Consider the following 23,350-nt stretch of genomic DNA (forward strand, 5'->3'; position numbering starts at 1 on the left):
GGTGGCTCATGGATGCAAACGTAACTTCCCGGCAAGTTACAGTGAAAGGAAGAGCCATCACTTCCTGCCTGTTACCAGGGGGTGGGAACAGAGCCCACCCCTGCGGAGCCTACACCTGGGTAAATGAGACAGACACTCTCAGAAGTATTGCAGGCCAGAACCCTGGGTCATAGTCCCCACAAGCTGACAGACAGATCTGGGTTACAACCAGGCCCTCGAGGAAAGCTAGTCCTGGGACTCCCAGAGCAAAGCTGCCACTAGCCAGAATGGGCCTAGCCTCTCAGGCCTGGTGGCCTCTATACCCCTTATCCTAGGCCCACAGTGTCCCTACACCATGCATCCACCTTAGCCTTCCCTCCACTCTTTGGCTCTCATTATGCTCTCAACCCAGAATTCTTCCTCTACCCATCCTCACACCACAATTCCAACCATCAGTAAGGATGCAGCACTCCCAGGCCAGCAAGGTGGTTTAGAACCAGCTGGGTTGGCTACAGTACTCAGAAAGAGACAGTCCCAGAGCAAAACCAGCAGGGCCCATCCAGCAGCTTCCAGGAGGGACAAGTCCACCTGACACCACAGAATAGGCATGTGAAGGAACCACCACTCTTTGCTCTGACATCACCTCATCCACCATCAACCCCTTCCTGAGGGAAAGAGCATGCTGGTCAAGCCAACACAAAAAACCAGCCCTGTTCCTTGTCATGCAAACTAACACAGCCTAAATTCCACTCTAGGGAGCCCACACAGAGGGCAAGACAGTGGGTCCAGCAACCTCACCACAGTAAGTCACACTGGGTAGAACTGTAGGGGGCAAGGGGTCTCCTGAGGTGGCATCCTCTGCAGAGAAGCCACAGCACTCCTTTCTTTTTCCTGAGAACTGTACCCAACCCAGGACCCAGGGAAACACACTGGTGCTATTCAAAGCATGACCCTCTAGGGGACACACATGGGGCACCCCATACTCAACAATCTGTATGGTTCACTTTATCACAAGAGTGAGCACCACAGTGGGACTCAAAAAACAACAGAGGTGCCAGGCATGGTGGCTCACGCCTATAATCAGAGCAACTCAGGAAGCTGAGATAGAAGGATCAAAAGTTCAAGGCCAGCCTCAGCAATTTAGCAAGGCCCTAAACAAGTGAGACCCAGTCTCAAAATAAAAAATAAAAAGAGCTAGGGATGCCCTAAGGTTAAACCCCCATACCAAAAAAAAGAAAGAAAAAGAAAAAAGAAATGGAGATATTAAAAACACATCCACTGGGCTGGGGTTGTGGCTCCATTGTAGAGTGCTTGCCTAGCATGTGTGAGGCACTGGGTTTGATTCTTAGCATCACATATAAATAAAATAAAGATCCATCAACAACTAAATATATATATTTAAATATATATATATATTTTAAAAACACACACACACACCCATCAATGGCCTGCTGAGTTCAGTAAACATGCACTGAGCACTAAGCACTACACCAGAGCCAGCCTGCCCTGATGGAGGACAAACATCCTGGGGAAAGTCAGACCATCAGCAAGTAAACAGATAAAACGGAGAACTTCAGAGTGGCAAGTAACATAAACTGGGGCACTGTGATAGGAGATGGCAGTCAACGGGGAAGACCTATGACTTTGAACTGAGTGATGAGAGAGGGCTTCTCTGAGGACATGGCCCCACTCAGGACCACCTCTTCTACCCTTCACTGAAGTGTATGTATAGCTCCCTTTGACCACAGAACAGCAACACAGCCCAAAACGCAGATCCCAGGGCCCACAGAGAGCCCACTTCTCCAGAAGCAGGAGCCAGCTTCTCTGGAAGCTGATCACATCTCCTCTCCTGCCAACACTCACTTCAGAAGACAGATGTGGGAACAACCTTAACATGCTCCCCAGTGCTGCCAAGGCAAAAATAACCTACAGCCCGCTCCTGAGGATCTATCAAGTGGAGAAAGCCACATGGAGACAGAATACCAATGATGCGACATGGTGTTTCCCCCCTCCTCAGGCGGTTCTCATCTGTTTCCTCTCGGCACCTGTGATCTTGAACACCACAGAAGAGGGACAAGGAAGGTCAGAGGAGTCCAGTACCCACCAGCACTAACGCTCAGGCTGTCTCTACAACATACATAGCTGTCCCTGAGACTACAGTTCATATACATCCTGGTTCAAAGGCAGTCTCTGATGCTGAGAGATGCTAAAAGACTTCGCTGATAATCAAAGAAATGCAAATCCAGAGGCACCTACTTACATCTTCTGGAAAAAAAGAAAAAAGTATTTCCAGAATATACCACCATCTACGAACAGTGAAAGCTACAGCAATACTAGATACTCCGTGGTGGTTATCAACACAACCCAGCAACTAGCAACAACCACCACAGAGCTATGACTGGGTCTGCCACCCTATTCCTCGGGTCTGTCCAAACAAAACATAACAGAAATAAACAGGGTGCATGCACAAAACTGCCTGTCAGGGAGCTATCGGGGCAAACACAAGGAAACCAAACAGTGGAAAAAGGACAAAAATGGATTAGCCAACCATTAAAATTCATATTTACAAAGAACAAAAAAGGGCTCCACTTACTAATTGAAAATCACAGAATGGAAAATTAATTTATTTACTCTGATTATGACCATGCAAAAACTACAGGTGCACATGTGAGGAGCATAGTTTAAAGGATGCCTCTTTGCTACTAGGTGAAGTTGGGAGGTCACTTGTTCTTTTCCCTTGGAAAATGGCTGAAGGCAAGAAAGCAAACCCCAGGGCCTGCATGCAGGCCCATGCTTACCTCGCTGGCTGTAGCCAGGCCATCCTCCTTTTCCCACAACTGCTGGCTGGCAGCGTCCAGGCTCTGTTTGCACAGCTTATGGCGCTCCAGTTGCTCTTGCATCTTCTCCTCGGCCTCAGCCTCCCGCTCCTGAAGCTGCCGAATACGCGCCAGGAGCTCCTGGTTGCGGTCAACCTCACGCTATGGAGAAGGAAGATCATGGCCAAAGAGAGTTGAAATCCCAAAGGAGTATCAGGACAAGGACACTCCAGACCCGACTTAGGCCATTCAGGCCCACAGAATAGCCAGACAGAACCATCAGCCAAGTCCCCAGCAAAACCAGGTGAAAACCTGGGACTGGGATGGCAGTGCCAGTGCTTCTGCCACAGTAGCATAACAGTTCCCACTGAAAGAAACCAGGGCCCTTGGAGGGCACTCAGCATGGATGACACCACACACTCATTAAACTGACTGCTCAGTGATGAGCAGGGATGAGATGGAGCATGGAAAATGTAAAATTCAGAATCGACCTTGGAAAAAGGCTGAGCTTTTGCAGCACCAGCAGATCTTGTCGAACTACACTCAGGCCATCATTAAAATGAGTCTGCACTTCCCAACGAGCCAATGACTGGAGCAGGGACAGGTGGAAGTCAGCCTGCAAACGGAACCATTTACAGGGGAGCTAGATCTGCCACAAGTGTATCTGATCACGTGGCCCTTCAAAGATACCACATATCATTACCCTCAGGGAGGCCATGTTGCTTATGCTGGTGAGGAAGGGATAGAACTAGGACACATGCCACTGTGACAACTCATGAGGGCCTGAAGGGTTCACCTTCAGACCCTGAAAAAGGACCAGATAGTAGGAATCAGATCCCAAGAAGAAAGATGGTGAGTGCCACCCACCCAGCACCCTGCCTTCTAGCTCAACCAGCCTGATTCAGCAGGAAGCTGCCAGCACCAGCTCCCTCCTAGGACCACCAGGAACTTCCCCCAGGTCCTACTCAGAGTAAACGCTTATGCCACCCTTTCCTAGGACATTCCAGCCCAAAAAGCACACACATAGGTTTAATAAAAGCACACACATAGGGCTGAAGCTTTATGGAAAGACGGCCAATCTCCACCACAAGGGGACTCAAGGGGATGCAACTTCAAGTGCAGCCTCTAAAATAGCCAGGGGACCCTTTTGCTAGACAGAATAAGAATCTTCCATTAGGGGACTTGGAGGTATAGCTCAGTGGTAGAGCACATGAGTTCTACATGGGCCTGATCCTAGCCCCCCAAAATAAAGAAACTGCTCTGTCAGCCCAGGCCCTCCCACACATCACTACTGCACTGCCAGTCAAACACAGATGAGGAGCCCAGGTAGGCTTTCAGACCCTAGGTCTTACCACCATTTTCAGGAAGAGGAGTGCCTGTCCTCCACACTCACCTACCAGCAACCTGGCAGCCCCTGAAAAAACAATGTAGAAGCCAAGACTCCAGGGACAATCTGAAAACGACTAATTTCCATGGCTCCCGGGGCCCCTCAGCATGTCTGTGGTCATGAAAAGCTTCTCAAGTTCCCAAGTTTGTCACTCTGTGCCCCTGAGCTTTAACAGACCCTGCTGCAACTCCTCACTCAAATGCTCTTAGGTACCCACAAGGCACCACCAAATGTGCCAGACATTGGAGATCCAGGGAAGGCACACAGGCCCTACCTTCAAGGCATTTTGCCCAGAGAAACTCCAATAGTTCCAGGGCCCATCCTTCTGCCTGAGAGCCAGGACCATTTCCATTAGCACTGCATATTCATACAGTCCAAGGGCCCCTGGTATTGTCTGTCCACTCAACAAATGGCACTTCAAAGTCTTGGCTCATGAGCCCAGACAGCACACCAAGGCAGGAATCTACATTCCTGGCTCTAACAGTCCAATTTGCATTACACCCTGGAGGAGATCTACACAGGGACAGGAAACTGTGAGTACATGTATACACGGCAAGTGGGGGCCAGAAAAGAAAGGAAGGAAGGCCTGAGAGATTCCCTGGTCTGTGGCATTGGCTGAATCTTGGCAGCCTTTTCACAACTGATCAGCACTTAGTGAAAACCTGGCAAAGGACTGTTAATCAAAGCGATGCCAACAGAAGGTTCTTGGACTGAGCCTTCCTGGAGTTGCAAGGCTGCACTTTCCTGCTGTCCTGGGAAGCCAAGAGCAAGCACAGCAGCGAGAGTAGGGCACTTTCCTGAGGTCCTACAACCACCCTGGTGAGACAATTCAAGCAACTCAGTAATGTTCTAAGCCTGTCACCCCTGCACCACTTGGTAGATCTGCCAGATCTGCATTCCAATTTCTCCAGAGAACAGAGGAAACCAAGACACCCAGCAGATTTGTTGGCACTGTGGCTTCACTGAGCAGTAAACACAGCCAGAGAATCCCCACTTGTGGCTCTCCCCATATCAAGCCACCCTTCTCCAGCACAGCTAACATGGACCCACCATAGGTATCCTCAGAGGAACAACCTGGCAATCCCCATGCAGAGTGCCTCAGTTGGCCCTGGCTGGTTCCTGACTTCTTACAGCCTGGTAAGCATGTATCCAGCCTATTGTCCCCAGAGGCTGATTGGACAAACACTGCCCACCTGGACCCACCTCGTAGTTCCTGGCGCTGGTGTTGGCTGCCCGCTCCAGCTCCACTCGAGCCCTCTTGTGACTCAGCTCCATCTGCATCTTCTCCCGCTCCACCTGGATGAGGTAGGACTTCGAACGGATCTGCTCTGCTCTTTCCTCCAACTGAGAAGGTCGTACCCAAAGAGAAAGAAAATCCTCAGCAGCCACGTCAAACAAGGCAAGTTGCTCCACTCAATGCACCCCAAGTGCCACTCCAGCAAGGTCTTGGTCCCCAGGTGGGAAGTGGGTGAGAGGCAACAAGCAAGGAAAGATTAAGAGAATCAGAGGGAGACACATTTTAAGATGACAGTGGGTGAGCTTGTTCTAGGAAAGAAGGTGTGTTCATTTTCTATAGCTGTATAATAAACTGCCACAAACTGGACAGCTAAAAACACCACTCATTAACAGGCGGTGGGCTCTGCAGATCAGAAGTGCAGACATGTGGCTGGGTTCTCTGATAAAGGTCTCTTAAGACTAAAATTAAGGCAGTTGGCAGGAACCCCTAGCTAGCCCACCAGTGAAAGACAAGATCCACTTCTCAGCTATCTGTCAGTACCTGGAAGCTGCCCACCCCCCCTCACCACGTGCCCTACTCCCTCCCCTACTGAGTCCAACTCTTCTGACTCTAACATCTGGACTCAATCTTTTTAAGGGGCTCATGTGATTAGATCAGAAACCCAGGGATCCTCCCCAACTTAAGGTCCACTGATTGATTGGCAACATTAATTAGATCTTCGAAATCCCACTGCAACAACACCAAGTTAGCATTCAATTGAGTAACCAGAAGGTTAGAGTCTACGATGGGGCCAGCATTTGGGGGCTACTTTAGAAGTAGGCCCACAAGAGATAAGTACTTGCAGGTGATTCAAGCCTCAAAGGGCCCCAGAGGACATGCCCACAGTCTCTCAGAGTCACTGTTTTCACTGGGACCAAAGCCTTGCTGCCTGGAACCTCCCAAACATTTAACCTACACAGACCCTTGAGCTGAATCAGAATCACTTCTAGACACATTCTCAGGAGGCTCACATACACATTAAAGTCTGTAAACCACTGGGCTAGCATGGTCCCCTATAGGGGCAAACTTGCCCCAGGGGACACTTAGCACTGTCTGGAGACACTTCTGATTGTTACAGAATGGAATTCGTAGTGCTGCTGCCCACCGATACACAAGGGCAGAAGCCCAGGATTGTTGCTAAACATCTGACAGTGCCCAAGAAAGTTCTGCAAAAAAAAAGTGCCCAGCCCCATGCCAACAGTGCCCACAGGGTGAGGGCCCTGGCTAAAGCAATGCTCCTCCCCTGGCCCTCCCACCTGGGTTCTTTCTTTATTCTTATTACATTTCACCTCATTGTAACTCTGACCTGTTGATATTTGGAGGTTCCTAAGCTCATTCTTCATACTCACTAGCCTTCTCATTCTTAACTCTGTCTCAGAAAGCCAGAATCTCTTCGTCTATAGGGATGTCACCACACAGGGACCAAGGGCACCATACTTGCCCGCCGGCTATGTGTCAAGAACAACTTAAAACTTTCCTTTGTGTTTAAACAACACTGAAGTTTTCTAATACACTCCCAACTAAACACTCCCAACTAAAACAAGGGCTAAAAAGAGGGGCAGGCACCTGGCAGACAAGACACCCCATCTATCTTTGCCTCCAAATTCCCCAGATTGTCCTCAGGTCCCTCACTACAACTCAGGGAGCCTTGAAAGGAAGAAAAAGAACCATGCCTGGCATCCAGGGCAGGACATGACCAGAGTCAGGTCCCAGACAGGTCTGTAATCATGATTCCTACCTACCTTACTTGGGTACAGACTGATCACTGATCCCTACCTGAGGAAGTCTGTAACAGTAAACAATGGGGACCTCCAAGGTCCAATTCTGATTAAAAAATCCCATGATTTTCCTTTTTTTTTTTTATATCAGGGATTATTGAACTCAGAGGCACTCAGGCACTGAGCCACATCTCCAGCCCTATTTTGTATTTTATTTAGAGACAGGATCTCACTGAGTTGCTAAGCGCCTTGCCACCGTGAAGCTGGCTTTGAACTCACGGTCCTCCTATCTCAGCCTCCTGAGCCACTGGGATTACAGGCGTGCGCCTCGATATCTGGCATACATTTTCCCATGGATTTTGACAAGCTAAATTTCCCAGACATTTGCATCAATAACATTATACCACTTTTTAAAATCATAGCATTTTTTAAGACCAAAGTTACCAATTTATTTTGCCAGAAATCAAAGATAATAACCACCTATTAACACTGCCTCTTCATAAAAGTGGTGGTACACACCTATAATCCCAGTGACTCAGGAGGTTGAGATAAGAGAACCTCCAAGTTCAAGGCCAGCCTCATTAACTTAGTGAGACCTTGTCTCAAAATTTAAAAAACGGGGGGGGGGGGGGGGGGGCGGCGCCTGGAGAGGGCTAGATGTGCTCAGTGAGAGAGTGCTCCCTGAGTTCAATTCCCAGGTTACACAATTTTTTTTTTTTTAAACCACAAAAAGTATAATAGGTCTAATCTCAGAATAATGACCCAAGAAAGGGCAGTGTGCAGCTCAGTGCTCTAACTAACAGTAATTCCATCACTGAATAAACCACACAAACACCATCCTTTTTGCCAATCAGTACATGAGCCTTACCTGGTTCAGTTGACATGGGTCACAGAATCCAGAGCACATGCAGAGTGGACAAGAGAAAGATAGACACAAGCAGAGAAGACCAAGAGGAGGATGGTACAGCAATGGTGCAGTGACAGGGCTCAGGCAAGGCCAAGACACCACTTCTTTCCTTGGGGGCCCAGATGTCCCAGCCCAGAATAGGACTAAGCCCATGATTCTCTAGGGCCTGAAGTCCTTCAGGAGACCTGAACCCTTTGCAACTATATCCATAGTGAGCATTCTCAAAAACTTGGAATCAGAGAAAACTGCAAAAATCACAGGATCTGCAAATTGCCCCCTATAGGCTAAAACAGAATATCCAGTCCCTCCGCTTATTGCCCTGGCTTTCTCACTAGGCTGACTAGGCGACCAGGTGCCTGTGTTTACAATACAGCCTCTCTATGTTACATCTTCAAGGGGACAGTATGCTCATAATTCTGGCACCCATGCTCCTACGCAGTTGGGTTTTGTCCTCAATTAAATGAATAGACTGGCTTTTTGGCATCCATGAATATATCAGTATGAACCCACAGCTATGCACATGTCCACTCTTGGGGTGCTTATGAGGCAGGCCTTTAACCATGACAGTTCAGGGCAGGTCCTGGTCTCCAACTAGCACTCCAAATGATAAATGCCCAGGATGAGATCTGGAAGACCACAACTGGCCTCTAAGCCTACCTAATACTCACCTACCTCAATTGTGTAGAACTTGAACAGGCCCCACCTGAGCCTAGGTGTCTTTAACAGAGACCCCACCCAGCCTTTCACCTGCATGCTCTGCTGGTACTGCATCTGCAAAGAACCTGGGGCACAGGTAGACACATCCAGACCGGATCCTCCCTCTACTCGCTGAGAAATGAAGTTGTTCAGAGATCTCAGGGTAGACAAGACAGTGGTGTTCTCCCCCAGGTCTTCCATGGTCACTTTCCTTCTGGGAGAACAAAAAAAGTCAGAGTCAGCCTTTCCACAGATCATCAGATGCCACCATCAGCAATGCTTCTAGACAGCCCTAATGCCTTCTCAGAGCCCACAACCACTTTCTTCAAAGGAAACAGAGAGTACACGCCACCAATTTACCAAGAGGAAAAGAGGCATAAAAGCATGCAAACCCCAGGCTCAGTCATCTCAATGACTCAAGAGGTTGAGATTGGAGAATCACAAGTCTGAGGCCAGCCTCAGCAATTTAGTGAGATCCTGTCTCAAAATAAAAAGAGCTGGGGATATAGTTCAGTAGCAAAGTGCTCGCCTCGCATGCGCAAGCCCATGAGTTCAATGCTCAGAACTGGGGGAAAAAAAACAGTCACCAAGTCACTATTTGAATACTGGCCAACAAAACAAATGGACAGCCAGCTCTCTAGAGAAGATGCTTAGCAGCCCAGTAGCCTCTGGGAAATCAGAAACAAAGCATGCAACAGCATGATAAAGGCAATGGTGGGCACAGGAACACAAGTGTGACTTCATATTAACAGCAACAGCAGTAAGTGCCATCACTCCCTCCAACCAAGTCCCAGAGAGGAGGCATCCCACATGTACCCAAATGGTAGACTGTGCAACCGTCACCTCACATTTGACCAGCACTCTGCTTATACATTAGAAAACAACAGCTCAATCTTCAAAACAAGTTGGTGTATTCAGTCTTCTTAGAAATTTTACAGATGATGAAACTGAAGCTTCGGAAAGGTACAGAACAAGACTGGGGTTGGGGTTGTAGCTTAGTGGTAGAGCGCCTACTTACCATGTGTGAGGCCCTAGGTTCGATCCTCAGCACCACATAAAAATAAATAAATAGAATAAAACTATTGTGGAAAAAATAATTTAAAAAAAGATACAGGGGCTTGGGATGTGGCTCAAGCGGTAGCGCGCTCGCCTGGCATGCGTGCGGCCCGGGTTCGATCCTCAGCACCACATACCAACAAAGATGTTGTGTCCGCCGAAAACTAAAAAGTAAATATTAAAAAGAAAATCCTCAATAAATAATGCTGCAGTAAACTTGGGAGAGGAGGTATCTTTAAAAAAAAAAAAAAAAAGTACAGAACGGCTGGGTGCGGTGGCACACACCTATAATCCCAGAGGCTGGGGAAGCTGAGGCAGGAACATCACAAGTTCAAAGCCAGCCCCTGCAACTTAGCAAGCCCTAAGCAACTTATCAAGACCCTGTCTCAAAATAAAAAATAAAAAGGGCTGGTGAAGTGGCTCAGTGGTAATGAGCCCCAGTACCAAAAAAAAAAAAAAACAAAAGGTACAGAAGAGATCAGAAGCTGGGTCTGATTAGTCTGAAGGTAGCATGCATTCCACAAGCTCATGTGTAAAAGAACTGCTTCCTCAACACCTGTGCTTCCTACATGTCATGCCAGCTGCCACCAGCCAAAAGGTGTGGAACATCCCACGTACATTTATGGCCAAGAGGCTTGAACTCCCCCCACAGGCACATACTATTTCTCCCCTTAGGAAGGGGCAGTGCTAGTTCATTTCCCTTTGGTATCAGAATGAAAATACACACAAACCCCTTTAAAAACATTTTTTTTTTGATTGGGTGCTCATAATCTTAGCTACTTAGGAGACTGAGGAAGGACTATCTCAAGTTTGAGGCCAGCCTGGACAACAAAGCAAGACCCTGTCTCCAGAAGAAAAAAAATAATAACAATAACTTAGCTTGTCTCCAAGTTTCTGACTTAAAAGAACCTTGAGAATGGAGTCGATCTGCGCTTTCAGTGCTGTGAGCCTGGTAAACCCAGGCAGGAAACAGGCTCTACCCTCCAAGCCCAAATCTATTTTCCAAGTTCAGACCAGAGCCACACTTTCCATCCTCTTCTCCAAACACCATCCCCTGAGAACTGACCCATTAATATACTAAAATGAAAAGAACACTGTATTTTCAACTTCCTGGAACCAGGCTACTCCATCCACACCATACACACCTGAGGCTCAAAACCTTCCAGCCACCTGAAGGTGGAACCCCCAACACCTCTGGACAGCCCCTGATATGGGAGTCAGGAGCATACTACCCTTCCAGCCTCAAAAGAGAAATGGCAGAAAAAATTTAAATAAGTGACCAAGATCCAGGCAAAGTGGTGCAAGCCTGTAATCCCAATCATTTGGAGGACTGCAAATGCAGAGGCCAGCCTAGGCAACTTAACAAGACCCTCAGCAATTTAGCGAAACCCTATCTCAAAAAATGAAAATGGCTGGGGATGTAGCTTAGTGGTAAAGCGCTCTTAGGTTCAATCTCCAATATCAAAAAAATAAAACTAAAAGTAAGAAGTGTCCAAGAAAACTCACTGCCTTGATCCCCTGGTGAATCCTGCCTTCTCTAAACACACACTATCCCCGTCACTACCCCAAAGAGCTGGACTCTGGACACACGGTGCCTCCAGAAGCCAACAAGATGCCTGCTTGGCCAGTGCAGACAGCTGGGGCGGCTCAGGGGGACAGCAGTCACCACTTCTCTCCACGCGCAGTCTCTAGCTCCCTAGGGGCCTCTTGCCAATGGATGCTCAGAGGAGCCACAGCTGCAACTTGACTGGCCCAGATCACTAAGAGCGGCTAGGGGGCGAGTGCAGGCGGGGGTCTCTCACGCAAAGCGCTTACAGACCCCGTCATGGCAGGGACAGGTGGCGAGGGTAGACCAGGGGTCTCCAGAACAGGGCTACGCGCAGACCCCAACAGAACGACGGACCCTGCTAGGACAGCAGGGGATGCGCCCCAATCTCTAGCGGTGCGAAAGGGACGTGGGGTCTCCAGACCGCTGGGACGTAGGGGGCGGCACCCGCGCCAACTGCGGTCAGCCCCGGGCCAGGGCCCTCTCCGCCCCGCCGCCCAGCCCCGCCGCCCAGCCCCCAGGATCCTGAGCCCGCGACCCGCGCCTAGCCCTCCACCGCTCACCTCAGTCGCCTGCTCGCGCTTGCCGCCGCTGCTCGGATCTCCCTCCGCTCCGCCTGCGCCCACTTATCGCGAGATATGAGCCGGCGCTCTCGCGAGACCGACTGGAGGCCCGCCGTAAAGAACCGAGTCTGCGCGCCTCACCCCCTGGGGCTCCGTGTCCCCACCCGGAGCCGCCCACTACTGTTACAAAAAGCAGAGGTTGGAAATTCTGGTGTAGAAGGACCATTACGGAGAGCAGAGTTTGGAGACTGCGGTACAGAAGGACTGTTACACAGAGCAGATCTCGGAGACTGGGGAGCAGCAGGACTGTTGCAGAGTACCAAAGTTGGAGACTGGGATGGAGAAGGAATGTTACAGAGAGCAGAGTTTGGAAACTGGAGTTCAGAAGGATCTTACAGAGAGCAGAGTCTGGAGACTGTGGTGCAGAAGGACTGTTGCAGAGAGCAGAAGTTGGAGATTGGGGTCCAGAAGGATCCTTTCAGAGAGCAGATTTTAGAGACTGAGGTGCAGATGGACTGTTACAGAGAGCAGAGTTTGGAGACTGAGGTGCAGAAGGACTGTTACAGAGAGCAGAGGTTAGATACTGGCGTGGAGAAAAATCATTGCAGAGAGAAGAGGTTGGAGACTGGGGTTCTGAAGACCTGTTACAGAGAGCAGAGGTTCGAGACTGGGTTGCAAAATTCCTGTTACAGAGAGCAGAACTTGGAAACTATTCTGCATAAGGACTTTTATAGAGAGCAGAGTTTGGAGACTGGTTGTCAGAATTGTATTACAGAGAGCAGAGGTAGTAGACTGAGGTGCAGAAGGATCGTTGCAGAGAGCAGAGTTTTTAGACTGAGTTGCTTAAGGAGTGTTGCAGAGAGCAGATATTGGAGACTGGTGTGCAGAAGGACTGTTGCAGAGAGCAGAGGTTGGAGACTGTGGTTCAGAAGAATCTTTGCAGAGAGCAGAGGTTTGAGAGGTGTAGAAGGATCCTTGGAAAGAACAGAGTTTGGAGACTGGGGTGCAGAAGTATGGTTACAGAAAGCAAAGGTTAGAGACTGGGTTGGAGAAGGATTCTACAGAGAGCAGAGGTTGAAGAATCAGGTGCAGAAAGACTGATACAGAGAGTATATGTTGGAGACTGAGGTGCAGAAGTAATGTTGCAGAGTACAGAGTTTGGAGACTGAGGTGCAGAAGGACTGTTGCAGAGAGCAGAGGTTGGAGACTGAGTTGCAGAAGGACTCTTACAGAGAGCAGAGCTTGGAAACTGAGGTATGGAAGGACTGATACAGAAAGCAGCGATTGGAGTCTGGGGTGCAGAAAGACCGTTAGAGAGAGCAGGGGTTTGATACTGCAGTAACGGAGGACTGTTACAGAGAGCAGTGGTAGAAGACTGGGGTACAGAAGTACTGTAGTAGAGAGCAGATGTTGGTAACTAAGGTGCAGAAGGACTGTTGCAGAGAGCTGAGTTTTGAGACTGGGGTGCAGAATGACTCTTGCGGAGAGAAGAGGTTGGAGACTGGGGTGCAGAAGGACTGTTACAGAGAGCAAAGGCTGGATGCAGGGTTGCAGAAAGATCTTACAGAGAGCAGAATTTGGAGACTGAGGTACAGAAGGACTGTTGCAGATATCAGAGGTTGGAGACTGGAGTCCAGAAGGATCCTTGCAGAGAGCGGAGTTTGGAGACTTGGGTGCAGAAGGAGTGTGGCAGAGAGCAGATATTGAAGACTGGGGTGCAGAAGGAATGTTGCAGAGAGCAGATTTTAGAGACTGGGGTGCAGAAGGACTGTTACAGAGAGCAGAGGTTGGAGACTGAGGTGCAGAAGGACTGTTACAGAGAGCAGAGTTTTGAGACTTGGGTGTAGAAGGACTGTTACAGAGAGCATAGGTTGGAGACTGGGGTTCAGATGGATCTTACAGAGAGCAGAGTTTGGAGACTGGGGTTCAAAACGACTGTTGCAGACAGCAGGTGTTGGAGATTGGGTTGGAGAAGAATCGTTTAAGAGAGAAGAGGTTGAAGACTGGGGTGCAGAAAGCCTGTTACAGAGAGCAGAGGTAGGAGACTGGGTTGCAGAAGTCCTGTTACAGAGAGCAGAAGTTGGAGACTGTTGTGCAGAAGGACAGGTACAAAGTGCAGAATTTAAAGCCTGAGTTGCAGAAGGATCTTACAGAGAGCAGAGTTGAGAGACTGAAGTGCAGAAAGACTGGTGCAGAGAGCAGATGTTGGTAACTAGTGTGCAGAAGGACTGTTGTAGAGAGCAGAGGTTTTAGACTAGGGTGGAAAAGGACTGTTGCAGAGAGCAGAGGTCTGAGACTGAGGTGCGGAAGTCCTGTTACAGAGAGCAGAGGTTGGAGACTGGGTGCGGAAGGATTGTTATAGAGAGTAGAGGTTGGATAGAGGGGTGCAGAAGCATCTTACAGAGAGCAAGATTTGGAGACTGAGGTGCAGATGGACTGTTGCAGAGATTAGAGGTTGGAGACTGGGGTGCAGAAGGATCGTTGCAGAGAGCACATTATGAAGACAGGGTTACAGAAGGCCTGCTACAGAGAGCAGAGTTGGGAGCCTGGTGTCCAGAAGGCCTGTTACAGAGAGGAGAGGTTGGAGACTGGGGTGCAGAACGACTGTTATAGAGAGCAGAGTTTGGAGACTGGGTTGCTGAAGGATCTTACGGAGAGAAGAGTTTGGAGACTGAAGTGCAGGTGGACTGTTACAGAGACCAGTGGTTGGAGACTGAGGTGCAGAAGGACCATGCAGAGAGGAGAGGTGTCAGACTGAGGTGCAAAAGGACTGTTTCAGAGAGCAGAGGTTGGAGACTGAGGTGTAGAAGTACTGTTAGAAAGAGCAGAGTTTGGAGACTGAGATGCAGAAAGACTGTTACAGAAAGCAGAGGTTGGAAGTTGGGGTGCAGAAGGACCGTTACAAAGACAAGAGTTTGGAGACTGCGGTATAGAAAAACTGTTACAGAGAGCAGAGGTTGGAGACTGGGGTGTAGAAGGAATGTTACAAAGAGCACAGGTTGGAGACTGAGGTGCAGAAAGATAGATACAGAGAGCAGAGTTTTGAGACTGGTGTTCAGAAGGACTGTTATAGAGAACAGTGTTTGGAAACTGGGGTGCAGAATGATCGTGCAGAGAGCAGAGGTGTCAGACTGAGTTGCAGAAGGACTGTTACAAAGAGCAGGGGTTTGAGACTGAGGTGTAGAAGGACTGTTACAGAGATTAGAGTTTGGAAACTGAGGTGCAGAAGGACTGTTACAGAAAGAAGTGGTTGGAAATTGGCATGCAGAAGGATGGTAGCAGAGACCAGAGTTTAGAGACTGCGGTATAGAAAAGCTATAACAGAGAGCAGAAGTTGGAGACTGAGGTGCAGAATAATAGATACAGAGAGCAGAGGTTTGAGACTGGGTATTAGACGGATCCTATAGAGAGCAGAGTTTGGAGAGTGAAGTGCAGAAGGACTGTTACAGAGAGTAGAGGTTGGAGACTGAGGTGCAGAAGGACTATTGCAGAGAACAGAGTTTGGAGACTGAGGTGCAGAAGGATTGTTACAGAGAGCAGAGTTTGGAGACTGGGGTGCAGAAGGAATATTGCAGAGAGCAGAGGATGGAGACTGGGCTGCAGAAAAAAATGTTGCAGGGAGCAGATGTTGGAGACTGAGTTGCAGAAGGACTCTTAGAGAGAGCAGAGGTTGGAGACTGAGGTGCAAAATTTTGTTACATAGAGCAGAGGTTGGACACTGGGGTGCAGAAGGATCGTTGCAATAAGCAGAGCTTAGAGACAGGGGTTCAGAAAGATCTTACAGGGAGAAGAAGTTGGAGACAGAGTTGCAAAAGGACTGTTGAAGAGATCAGAGGTTGGAGACTGGGGTGCAGTAGGATCATTGCAGAGAGCAGAAATTGGAGACTGGGGTGCAGAAGGATCGTTGCAGAGAGCAGAGTTTTGAGACTGGGGTGCAGAAGGACTGTTATAGAGAGCAGAGTTTGGAGACTGAGTTCCTGAAGGATCTTACAGAGAGCAGAGGTTGGAGACTGAGGTGCAGGTGGACTGTTACAGAGAGCAGTGCCTAAAGACTGGGGTGCAGAAGGATCGTGCAGAGAGCAGAGTTGTCAGACTGAGGTGCAGATGAACTGTTACCGTGAGCAGAGATTGGAGTCTGAGGTGCAGAAGGATAGATACAGAGAGCAGAGTTTTTAGACTGGGTTTTAGAAGCATCCTACAGAGAACAGAGGTTGCAGAGTTAAGTGCAGAAGGACTGTTACAGAGAGTAGAGGTTGGAGACTGAGGTGCAGAAGGACCGTTGCAGAGAACATAGTTTGGAGACAGAGGTGCAAAAGGATTGTTATAGAGAGCAGAGTTTGGAGACTGGGGTGAAGAGGGACTGTTGCAGAGATCAGAGGTTAGAGACAGGGGTGCAGAAGGACTGTTGCAGACAGCAGAGGATGGAGACTGGGCTGCAGAAGGAATGTTGCAGAGAGCCAAGGTTGGAGACTGAGGTGCAAAATCCTGTTACATAGAGCAGAGGTTGGACACTGCGGTGCAGAATGATCGTTGAAATAAGCAGAGCTAGGAGACAGGGGTGCAGAAGGATCTTACAGAGTACAGAAGTTGGAGACTGAGTTGCAGAAGGACTGTTGCAGAGATCAGAGGTTGGAGACTGAGGCGCAGTAGGATCATTGCAGAGAGTAGAAGTTGGAGACTGGGTGCAGAAGGCCTGTTACAGAGAGCAGAGTTTTGAGACTGGTGTGCAGAAGGCCTGTTACAGAGAGGAGAGGTTGGAGACTGGGGTGCAGAAGGACTGTTATAGAGAACAGTGTTTGGAGACTGGGTTGCTGAAGTATCTAACAGAGAGCAGTGGTTTGAGACTGAGCTGCAGGTGGACTGTTACAGAGAGCAGTGGTTGTATACTGGGGTGCAGAAGAATCGTGGTGAGCAGAGGTTTCAGACTGAGGTAAAGGTGGACTTTTACAGAGAGCAGTGGTTGAGACTGGGGTGTAGAAGGACGGTTACAGAGAGCAGATTTTGGAGACTCAGGTGCAGAAAAACTGTTACAGGAAGCAGAGTTTGGAAATTAAGGTGCAGAAGGACCGTTACAAGAGCAGAGTTTGGAGACTGCGGTATAGGACTGTTACCTAGAGCAGAGGATGGAGACTGGGGTGCAGAAGGACTCTTACATAGAGCATAGGTTGGAGACTAAGGTGCAGAAGGATAGATACAGAGAACAGATTTTGGAGACTGGGGTGGAGAAGGAATGTTATAGAGAGCAGAGTTTGGAAACTGGAGTCAGAAGGATCTTACAGAGAGCAGAGCTTGGAGACTGTGGTGCAGAAGGACTGTTGCAGAGAGCAGACGTTAGAGACTGGGGTCCAGAAGGATCATTGCAGAGAGTGGAGTTTGGAGACTGGAGTGCAGAAGGAGTGTTGCAGAGAGTAGATGTTGTAGACTGGGGTGCAGAAAAAATGTTGCAGATAGCAGAGGTTGGAGACTGAGGTGCAGAAGGACTGTTATAGAGAGCAGAGTTTGGAGACTTGGGTGTAGTAGGACTGTTACAGAGAACATGGGTTGGAGACTGGGTTTCAGATGGATCTTACAGAGAGCAGAGTTTGGAGACTGGGTTTCAAAAGGACTGTTGCAGAGAGCAGATGTTGGAGACTGGGGTGAAGAAGATTCGTTGCAGAGAGAAGAGGTTGGAGACTGGGGTGCAGAAGTCCTGTTACAGAGAGCAGAAGTTGGAGACTGTTGTGCAGAATGACAGGTACAAAGTGCAGAGTTTAAAGACTGGGTTGCAGAAGGATCTTACAGAGAGCAGAGTTGGGGGACTGAGGTCCTGAAGTACTGTTACAGAGAGCCGAGGTAGGAGACAGGGGTGCAGAAGGGTCATTGCAAAGAGCAGAGTTTTAAGACTGAGGTGCAGAAGGACTGTTGCAGATAGCAGATGTTGGTAACTAGTGTGCATAAGGATTGTTGTAGAGAGCAGAGGTTCGAGACTGGGGTGGAAAAGGACTGTTGCAGAGAGCAGAGGTTTGAGACTGATGTGCGGAAGTCCTGTTGCAGAGCGCAGAGGATGGGGACTCGGGTGCAGAAGGACTGTTACAGAGAGCAGAGGTTGGATACAGGGTGCAGAAGCATCTTCCTGACAGCAGAATTTGAAGACTGAGTTGCAGATGGACTGTTACCGAGAGGAGAGGTTGGAGACTAGGGTGTAGAAGGACAGTTATAGAGAGCAGAGTTTGGAGACTGGGTTGCTTAAGGATCTTACAGAGAGAAGAGTTTGGAGACTGAGGTGGAGGTGGACTGTTACAGAGAGCAGTGGTTGGAGACGGAGGTGCAGAAGGACCATGCAGAGAGGAGAGGTGTCAGACTGAGGTGTAGAAGTACTGTTAGAAAGAGCAGAGTTTGCAGACTGAGTTGCAGAAGGACTGTTACAGAAAGCAGATGTTGGAAATTGGGGTGCAGAAGGACCGTTACAAAGACCAGACTTTGGTGACTGCGGTATAGAAAAACTGTTACAGAGAGCACAGGTTGGAGACTGGGGTGTAGAAGGAACGTTACAGAGAGCACAGTTTAAAGACTGAGGTGCAGAAGGATAGACACAGAGAGCAGAGTTTTGAGACTGGTGTTCAGAAGGACTGATACAGAAAGCAGATGTTGGAGACTGGGGAGCCGAAGGACTGTTGCAGAGGACAGAGGTTGGAAACTTGGGTGCTGCAGGACACTTGCAGAAAGCAGAGGTAAAGTCTGGTTTGGAGAAGGAATGTTACAGAGAGCAGAGTTTGGAAACTGGAGTGAAGAAGGATCTTACAGAGAGAAGAGGTTGGAGAGTGTGGTGCAGAAAGACTCTCCCAGAGAGCAGAGGTTGAAGACTGGGGTCCAGAAAGACTGTAGCAGAGAGCAGAGTTTGAAGACTTGGGTGCAGAAGTACGGTTGCACAGAGCAGAGGTAGGAGACTGGGGTGCAGAAGGACTGTTGAGGAGAGCAGAGGTTGGAGACTGGAGTGCAGAAGGACTGTTACAGAGAGCAGAGTTAGGAGACTGAGGTTCAGAAGGACTGTTGCAGAGAGCAGACGTTGGAGATTGGGCTGCAGAAGGACTGTTGCAGAGAGAAGAGGTTGGAGACTGGGCTGCAGAAGGACTGTTGCAGAGAGCATATGTTGGAGACTGGGGTGCAGAAGGACTGTTACAGAGAACAGAGGTTAGAGACTGGGGTGGAGAAGAATTGTTGCAGAGAGAAGAGGTTGGAGAATGGGGTGCAGAAGTCCTGTTTCAGAGAGCAGAGATTGGAGACTGGCTTGCAAAAGTCCTGTTACCGAGAGCAGAGATTGGAGACTGTTTTGCAGAAGGACGGTTGCATAGTGCAGAGTTCAAAGACTGGGTTGCAGAAGTATTTTACAGAGAGCAGAGTTGGGAGAATGAGGTGCAGAAGGACTGTTCTAGAGAGCAGTGGATGGAGACTGGGTTGCAGAAGGAATGTTGCAGAGAGCAGAGGTTTGAGACTGAGGTACAGAAGTCCTGTTAGCAGAGGTAGAAGACTGGGGTGCAGAAAGTTCGTTGAATACAGCAGAGTTTTCAGACTGAGGTGCAGAAGAACTGTTGCAGAGAGCAGTTGTTGGAGACTTGGGTGCAGAAGGACTTTTGCTAAGAGCAGAGGTTGGAGACTGGGGTTAAGAGGGATGGTTGCAGAGAGCAGAGGTTGGAGACTGGTGTTCAGAAGGACTGTTAAAGAGAGCAGATTTTGGAGACTTGGTTTTAGAAGGATACTACAGAGAGCAGAAGTTAGCGAATGAAGTGCAGAACGACTGTTACAGAGAGTAGAGGTTGGAGACTGGGGTGCAGAAAAACTGTTGCAGAGAGCAGAGGATTGAGACTGGGGTGCAGAAGGACTGTTGCAGAGAGCAGAGCTTGGAGACTGGGCTGCAGAAGGACTGTTCTAGAGAGCAGTGGATGGAGACTGGGTTGCAGAAGGAATGTTGCAGAGAGCAGAGGTTTGAGACTGAGGTACAGAAGTCCTGTTACAGAGAGAAGAGGTTGGAGCCTTGGATGCAGAAGGACTGTTGCAGAGAGCAGAGGTTGGATACAGGGGTGAAGATGGATCTTACAGAGAGAGGAATTTGGAGACTGAGGTGCAGAAGGACTGTTGCAGAGAGCAGAGGTTGGATACAGGGGTGAAGATGGATCTTACAGAGAGAGGAATTTGGAGACTGAGGTGCAGAAGGACTGTTGTGGAGATCAGAGTTAGTAGACTGGGGTGCAGAAGGATCATTGCACAGTGCAGATTTTGGAGACTGGGGTGCAGAAGGCCTGCTACAGAGAGAAGAGTTTGGAGACTGGCGTGCAGAAGGCCTGTTATAAAGAGGAGAGGTTGGAGACTGTTGTATAGGTCTGTTACCGAGAGCAGAGGTTGGAGACTGGGGTGCAGAAGGACTCTTACATAGAGCACAGGTTAGAAACTAAGGTGCAGAAGGATAGATACAGAGAACAGAGGTTGGAGACTGGGGTTCAGACAGACTTATACAGAAAGCAGAGATGGAGACTGGGGTGTAGAAGGATCGTTACAAAGAGCAGAGGTTGGAGACTGGGGTGCAGAAGGATCCTTGGAGAGAGCAGATTTTGAAGACTGGGGTGCAGAAGGCCTGCTACAGAGAGCAGAGTTTGGAGACTTAGGTGCAGAAAGACTGTTACAGAAACTAGAGGTTGGAAATTGTGGTGAATAAAAACCGTTACAGAGACCAGAGTTTGGAGACTGCGGTATAGTAAAACTGTTACAGAGCGCACAGGTTGGAGACTGGGGTGCAAAAGGACTGTTGCAGAGACCAGAGGTTGTAGACTGGGGTCTAGAAAGATCGTTGCAGAGAGCAGAGTTTGGAGACTGGGGTGCAGAAGGACTGTTGCAGAAAGCAGAGGTTGGAAGCTAGGGTGTAGAAGGACTGTTGCAGAGACCAGATGTTTGAGACTGAAGTGCAGATGGACTGTTGCAGAGAGCAGATATTGGAGACTGAGGTTCAGAAGGACTGTTACAAAGAGCAGAGTTTGGAGACTGAGGTGCAGAAGGACTGTTACAGAGCAGAGTTTAGATACTATGGTTTAGATTGATCTTACAGAGAGCAGAGGTTGAAGACTGGGGTGAAAATGGACTGTTGCAGAGAGCAGAGGTTGGAGACTGGGGTGCAGAAGGATCTTACAAAGAGCAGAGGTTTGAGACTGGGGTGCAGATGAACTGTTGCAAGGAGCAGAGGTTTGACACTGCTGTGCAGAAAGATCGTTGCAGAGAGAAGAGTTTGGAGACTGGGATGCAGAAGGCCTGTTACAGAGAGCAGAGTTTGGAGACTGCGTTACAGAAGGACTGTTACAGAGAGCAGAGATTGGATACTGGGGTTCAGATGGACTGTTACAGAGGACAGAGGTTGGAGACAGGGGTGCCGCAGGACCCTCGCAGAAAGCAGAGGTTAGAGACTGCGATGGAGAAGGAATGTTAGAGAGAGCAGAATTTGTAATCTGGAGTGCAGAAAGATCTTACAGAGAAAGCGGTTGAAGACTGGTGCAGAAGGACTGTTGCAGAGAGTAGAGTTTGGATACTAGGGTCCAGAGGATCGTTGTAGAGAGCAGAGGTTTGAGACTGGGGTGCAGAAACACTGTTTCAGAGAGCAGAGGTTGGAGACTGGGGTGCAGAAGGATTGTTGCAGAGAGAAGAGGTTGAAGACTGGAGTGCAGAATGACTGTTGGAGAGAGCAGAGATTGGAGACTGAGGTACAGAAGGACTCTTAGAAAGAGCAGAAGTTGGATACTGGAGTGCAGAAGGACTAATACAGAAAGCAGAGTTTGGAATCTGGGGTGCAGAAAGACCGTTACAGAGCAGAGGTTGGAGACTGCAGTACAGAAGGACTTTTGCAGAGAGCGGTGTTTGGAGACTGGGGTGCAGAAAGACTGTTACATAGAGCAGAGGTTGGATACTGAGGTGCAGAAGTCCTGTTACATAGAGCAGAGGTTGGTGACTGTGGTGCAGATGGATCATTGCAAGGAGGAGACTTGGAGACAGGGGTGCAGAAGGATCTTACAGAGAGTATATATTTGAGACTGAGGTGCAGAAGGACTGTTTCAAAGATGAGAAGTTGGAGACTGGGGTGCAGTAAGATCATTGCTGAGAGCAGAGGTTGCAGACTAGGGTGCAGAAGGTCTGCTACAGAGAGCAGAGTTTGGACACTGGCGTGCAGAAGGCCTATTACAGAGAGGAGATGTTGGAAACTCGGGTGCAGAAGGACTGTTATGGACAGCAGAGTTTGGAGACTGGGTTACTGAAGGATCTTACAGAGAGCAGAGGTTTGCGACTGAGGTGCAGAAGGACTGTTACAGAGAGCAGAAATTGGAGACTGAGGTATAGAAGGACTGTTACAGAGAGGAGAGTTTGTAGACTTAGGTGCAGAAGGACTTTTACAGGAAGCAGAGTTTGGAAATTGGGGTGCAGAAGGACCTTTACAGAGAGCAGAGGTTGGAGACTGCGGTATAGGACTGTTACCGAGAGCAGAGGTTGGAGATTGGGGTGCAGAAGGACACTTACATAGAGCACAGGTTGGAGACTGAGGTGCAGAAGGATAGATACAGAGAACAGAGGTTGGAGACTATGGTTCAGACAGACTGTTACAGAAAGCAGAGGTTGGAGACTGGGGTGTAGAAGGACCGTTACAAAGAGCAGAGTTTGGAGACTGCGGTACCGAAGGACTGTTACAGAGAGCAGATCTTGGAGACTGGGGTGCAGAAGGACTGTTGCAGAGGACAGAGGTTGGAGACTTGGGTGAAGAAGGAATGTTACAGAGAACAGAGTTTGGAAACTAGAGTGCAGAAGGATCTTACAAAGAGAAGAGGTTGGAGACTGTGTTGCAGCAGGACTGTTGCAGAGAGCAGACGTTGGAGACTGGGGTCCAGAAGGATCGTTGCAGAGAGCAGAGTTTTGAGACTGGGGTGCAGAAGGACTATTCCAGAGAGCAGATGTTGAAAACTGGGGTGCAGAAGGACTGTGGCCGAGAGCAAATTTTAGAGACTGGGGTGCAGAAGGACTGTTACACAGAGCAGAGTTTGGAGACTGAGGTGCAGAGGGATTGTTACAGGGAGCAGAGTTTGGAGACTGGTGTGCAGAAGGAGTGTAAGAGAAAGCAGAGGTTGGAGACTGGGGTTCAGATGGATCATTCAGAGAACAGAGTCTGGAGACTGGGGTGCAAAGGACTGTTGCAGAAAGCAGAATCTGGAGACTGTGGTGGAGAAGAATCGTTTCAGAAAGAAGAGGTTGGAGACTGGGGTGCAGAAGGCCTGTTACAGAGAGCAGAGTTTGGACACTGAGTGGCAGAAGTCCTGGTACAGAGAGCAGGGGTTGGAGCCTGTTGTGCAGCAGGACTGTTACAGAGTGCAGAGTATAAAGACTAAGTTGCACAAGGATGAA

At 49.0% G+C, this 23,350-nt stretch overlaps 1 protein-coding gene across 1 annotated transcript in view; it reads right to left on the minus strand.

The window, feature by feature from the left end:
* Positions 1 to 12,056, minus strand: part of LOC144372333 (mitotic spindle assembly checkpoint protein MAD1-like) — a 238,839-nt gene extending 226,783 nt beyond the window's left edge. The window contains 4 exon segments of the mRNA XM_078035712.1: positions 2,778 to 2,957; positions 5,386 to 5,526; positions 8,831 to 8,993; positions 11,945 to 12,056. Of these exon segments, the coding sequence (XP_077891838.1) occupies positions 2,778 to 2,957; positions 5,386 to 5,526; positions 8,831 to 8,980 (471 nt within the window). The 5' untranslated portion in view covers positions 8,981 to 8,993; positions 11,945 to 12,056.
* Positions 12,057 to 23,350: the final 11,294 nt, after the last annotated feature.

The sequence above is a fragment of the Ictidomys tridecemlineatus genome (genome assembly GCF_052094955.1).
Source record: "Ictidomys tridecemlineatus isolate mIctTri1 chromosome 12 unlocalized genomic scaffold, mIctTri1.hap1 SUPER_12_unloc_5, whole genome shotgun sequence".
Taxonomy (NCBI): Eukaryota; Metazoa; Chordata; class Mammalia; order Rodentia; family Sciuridae; genus Ictidomys; species Ictidomys tridecemlineatus.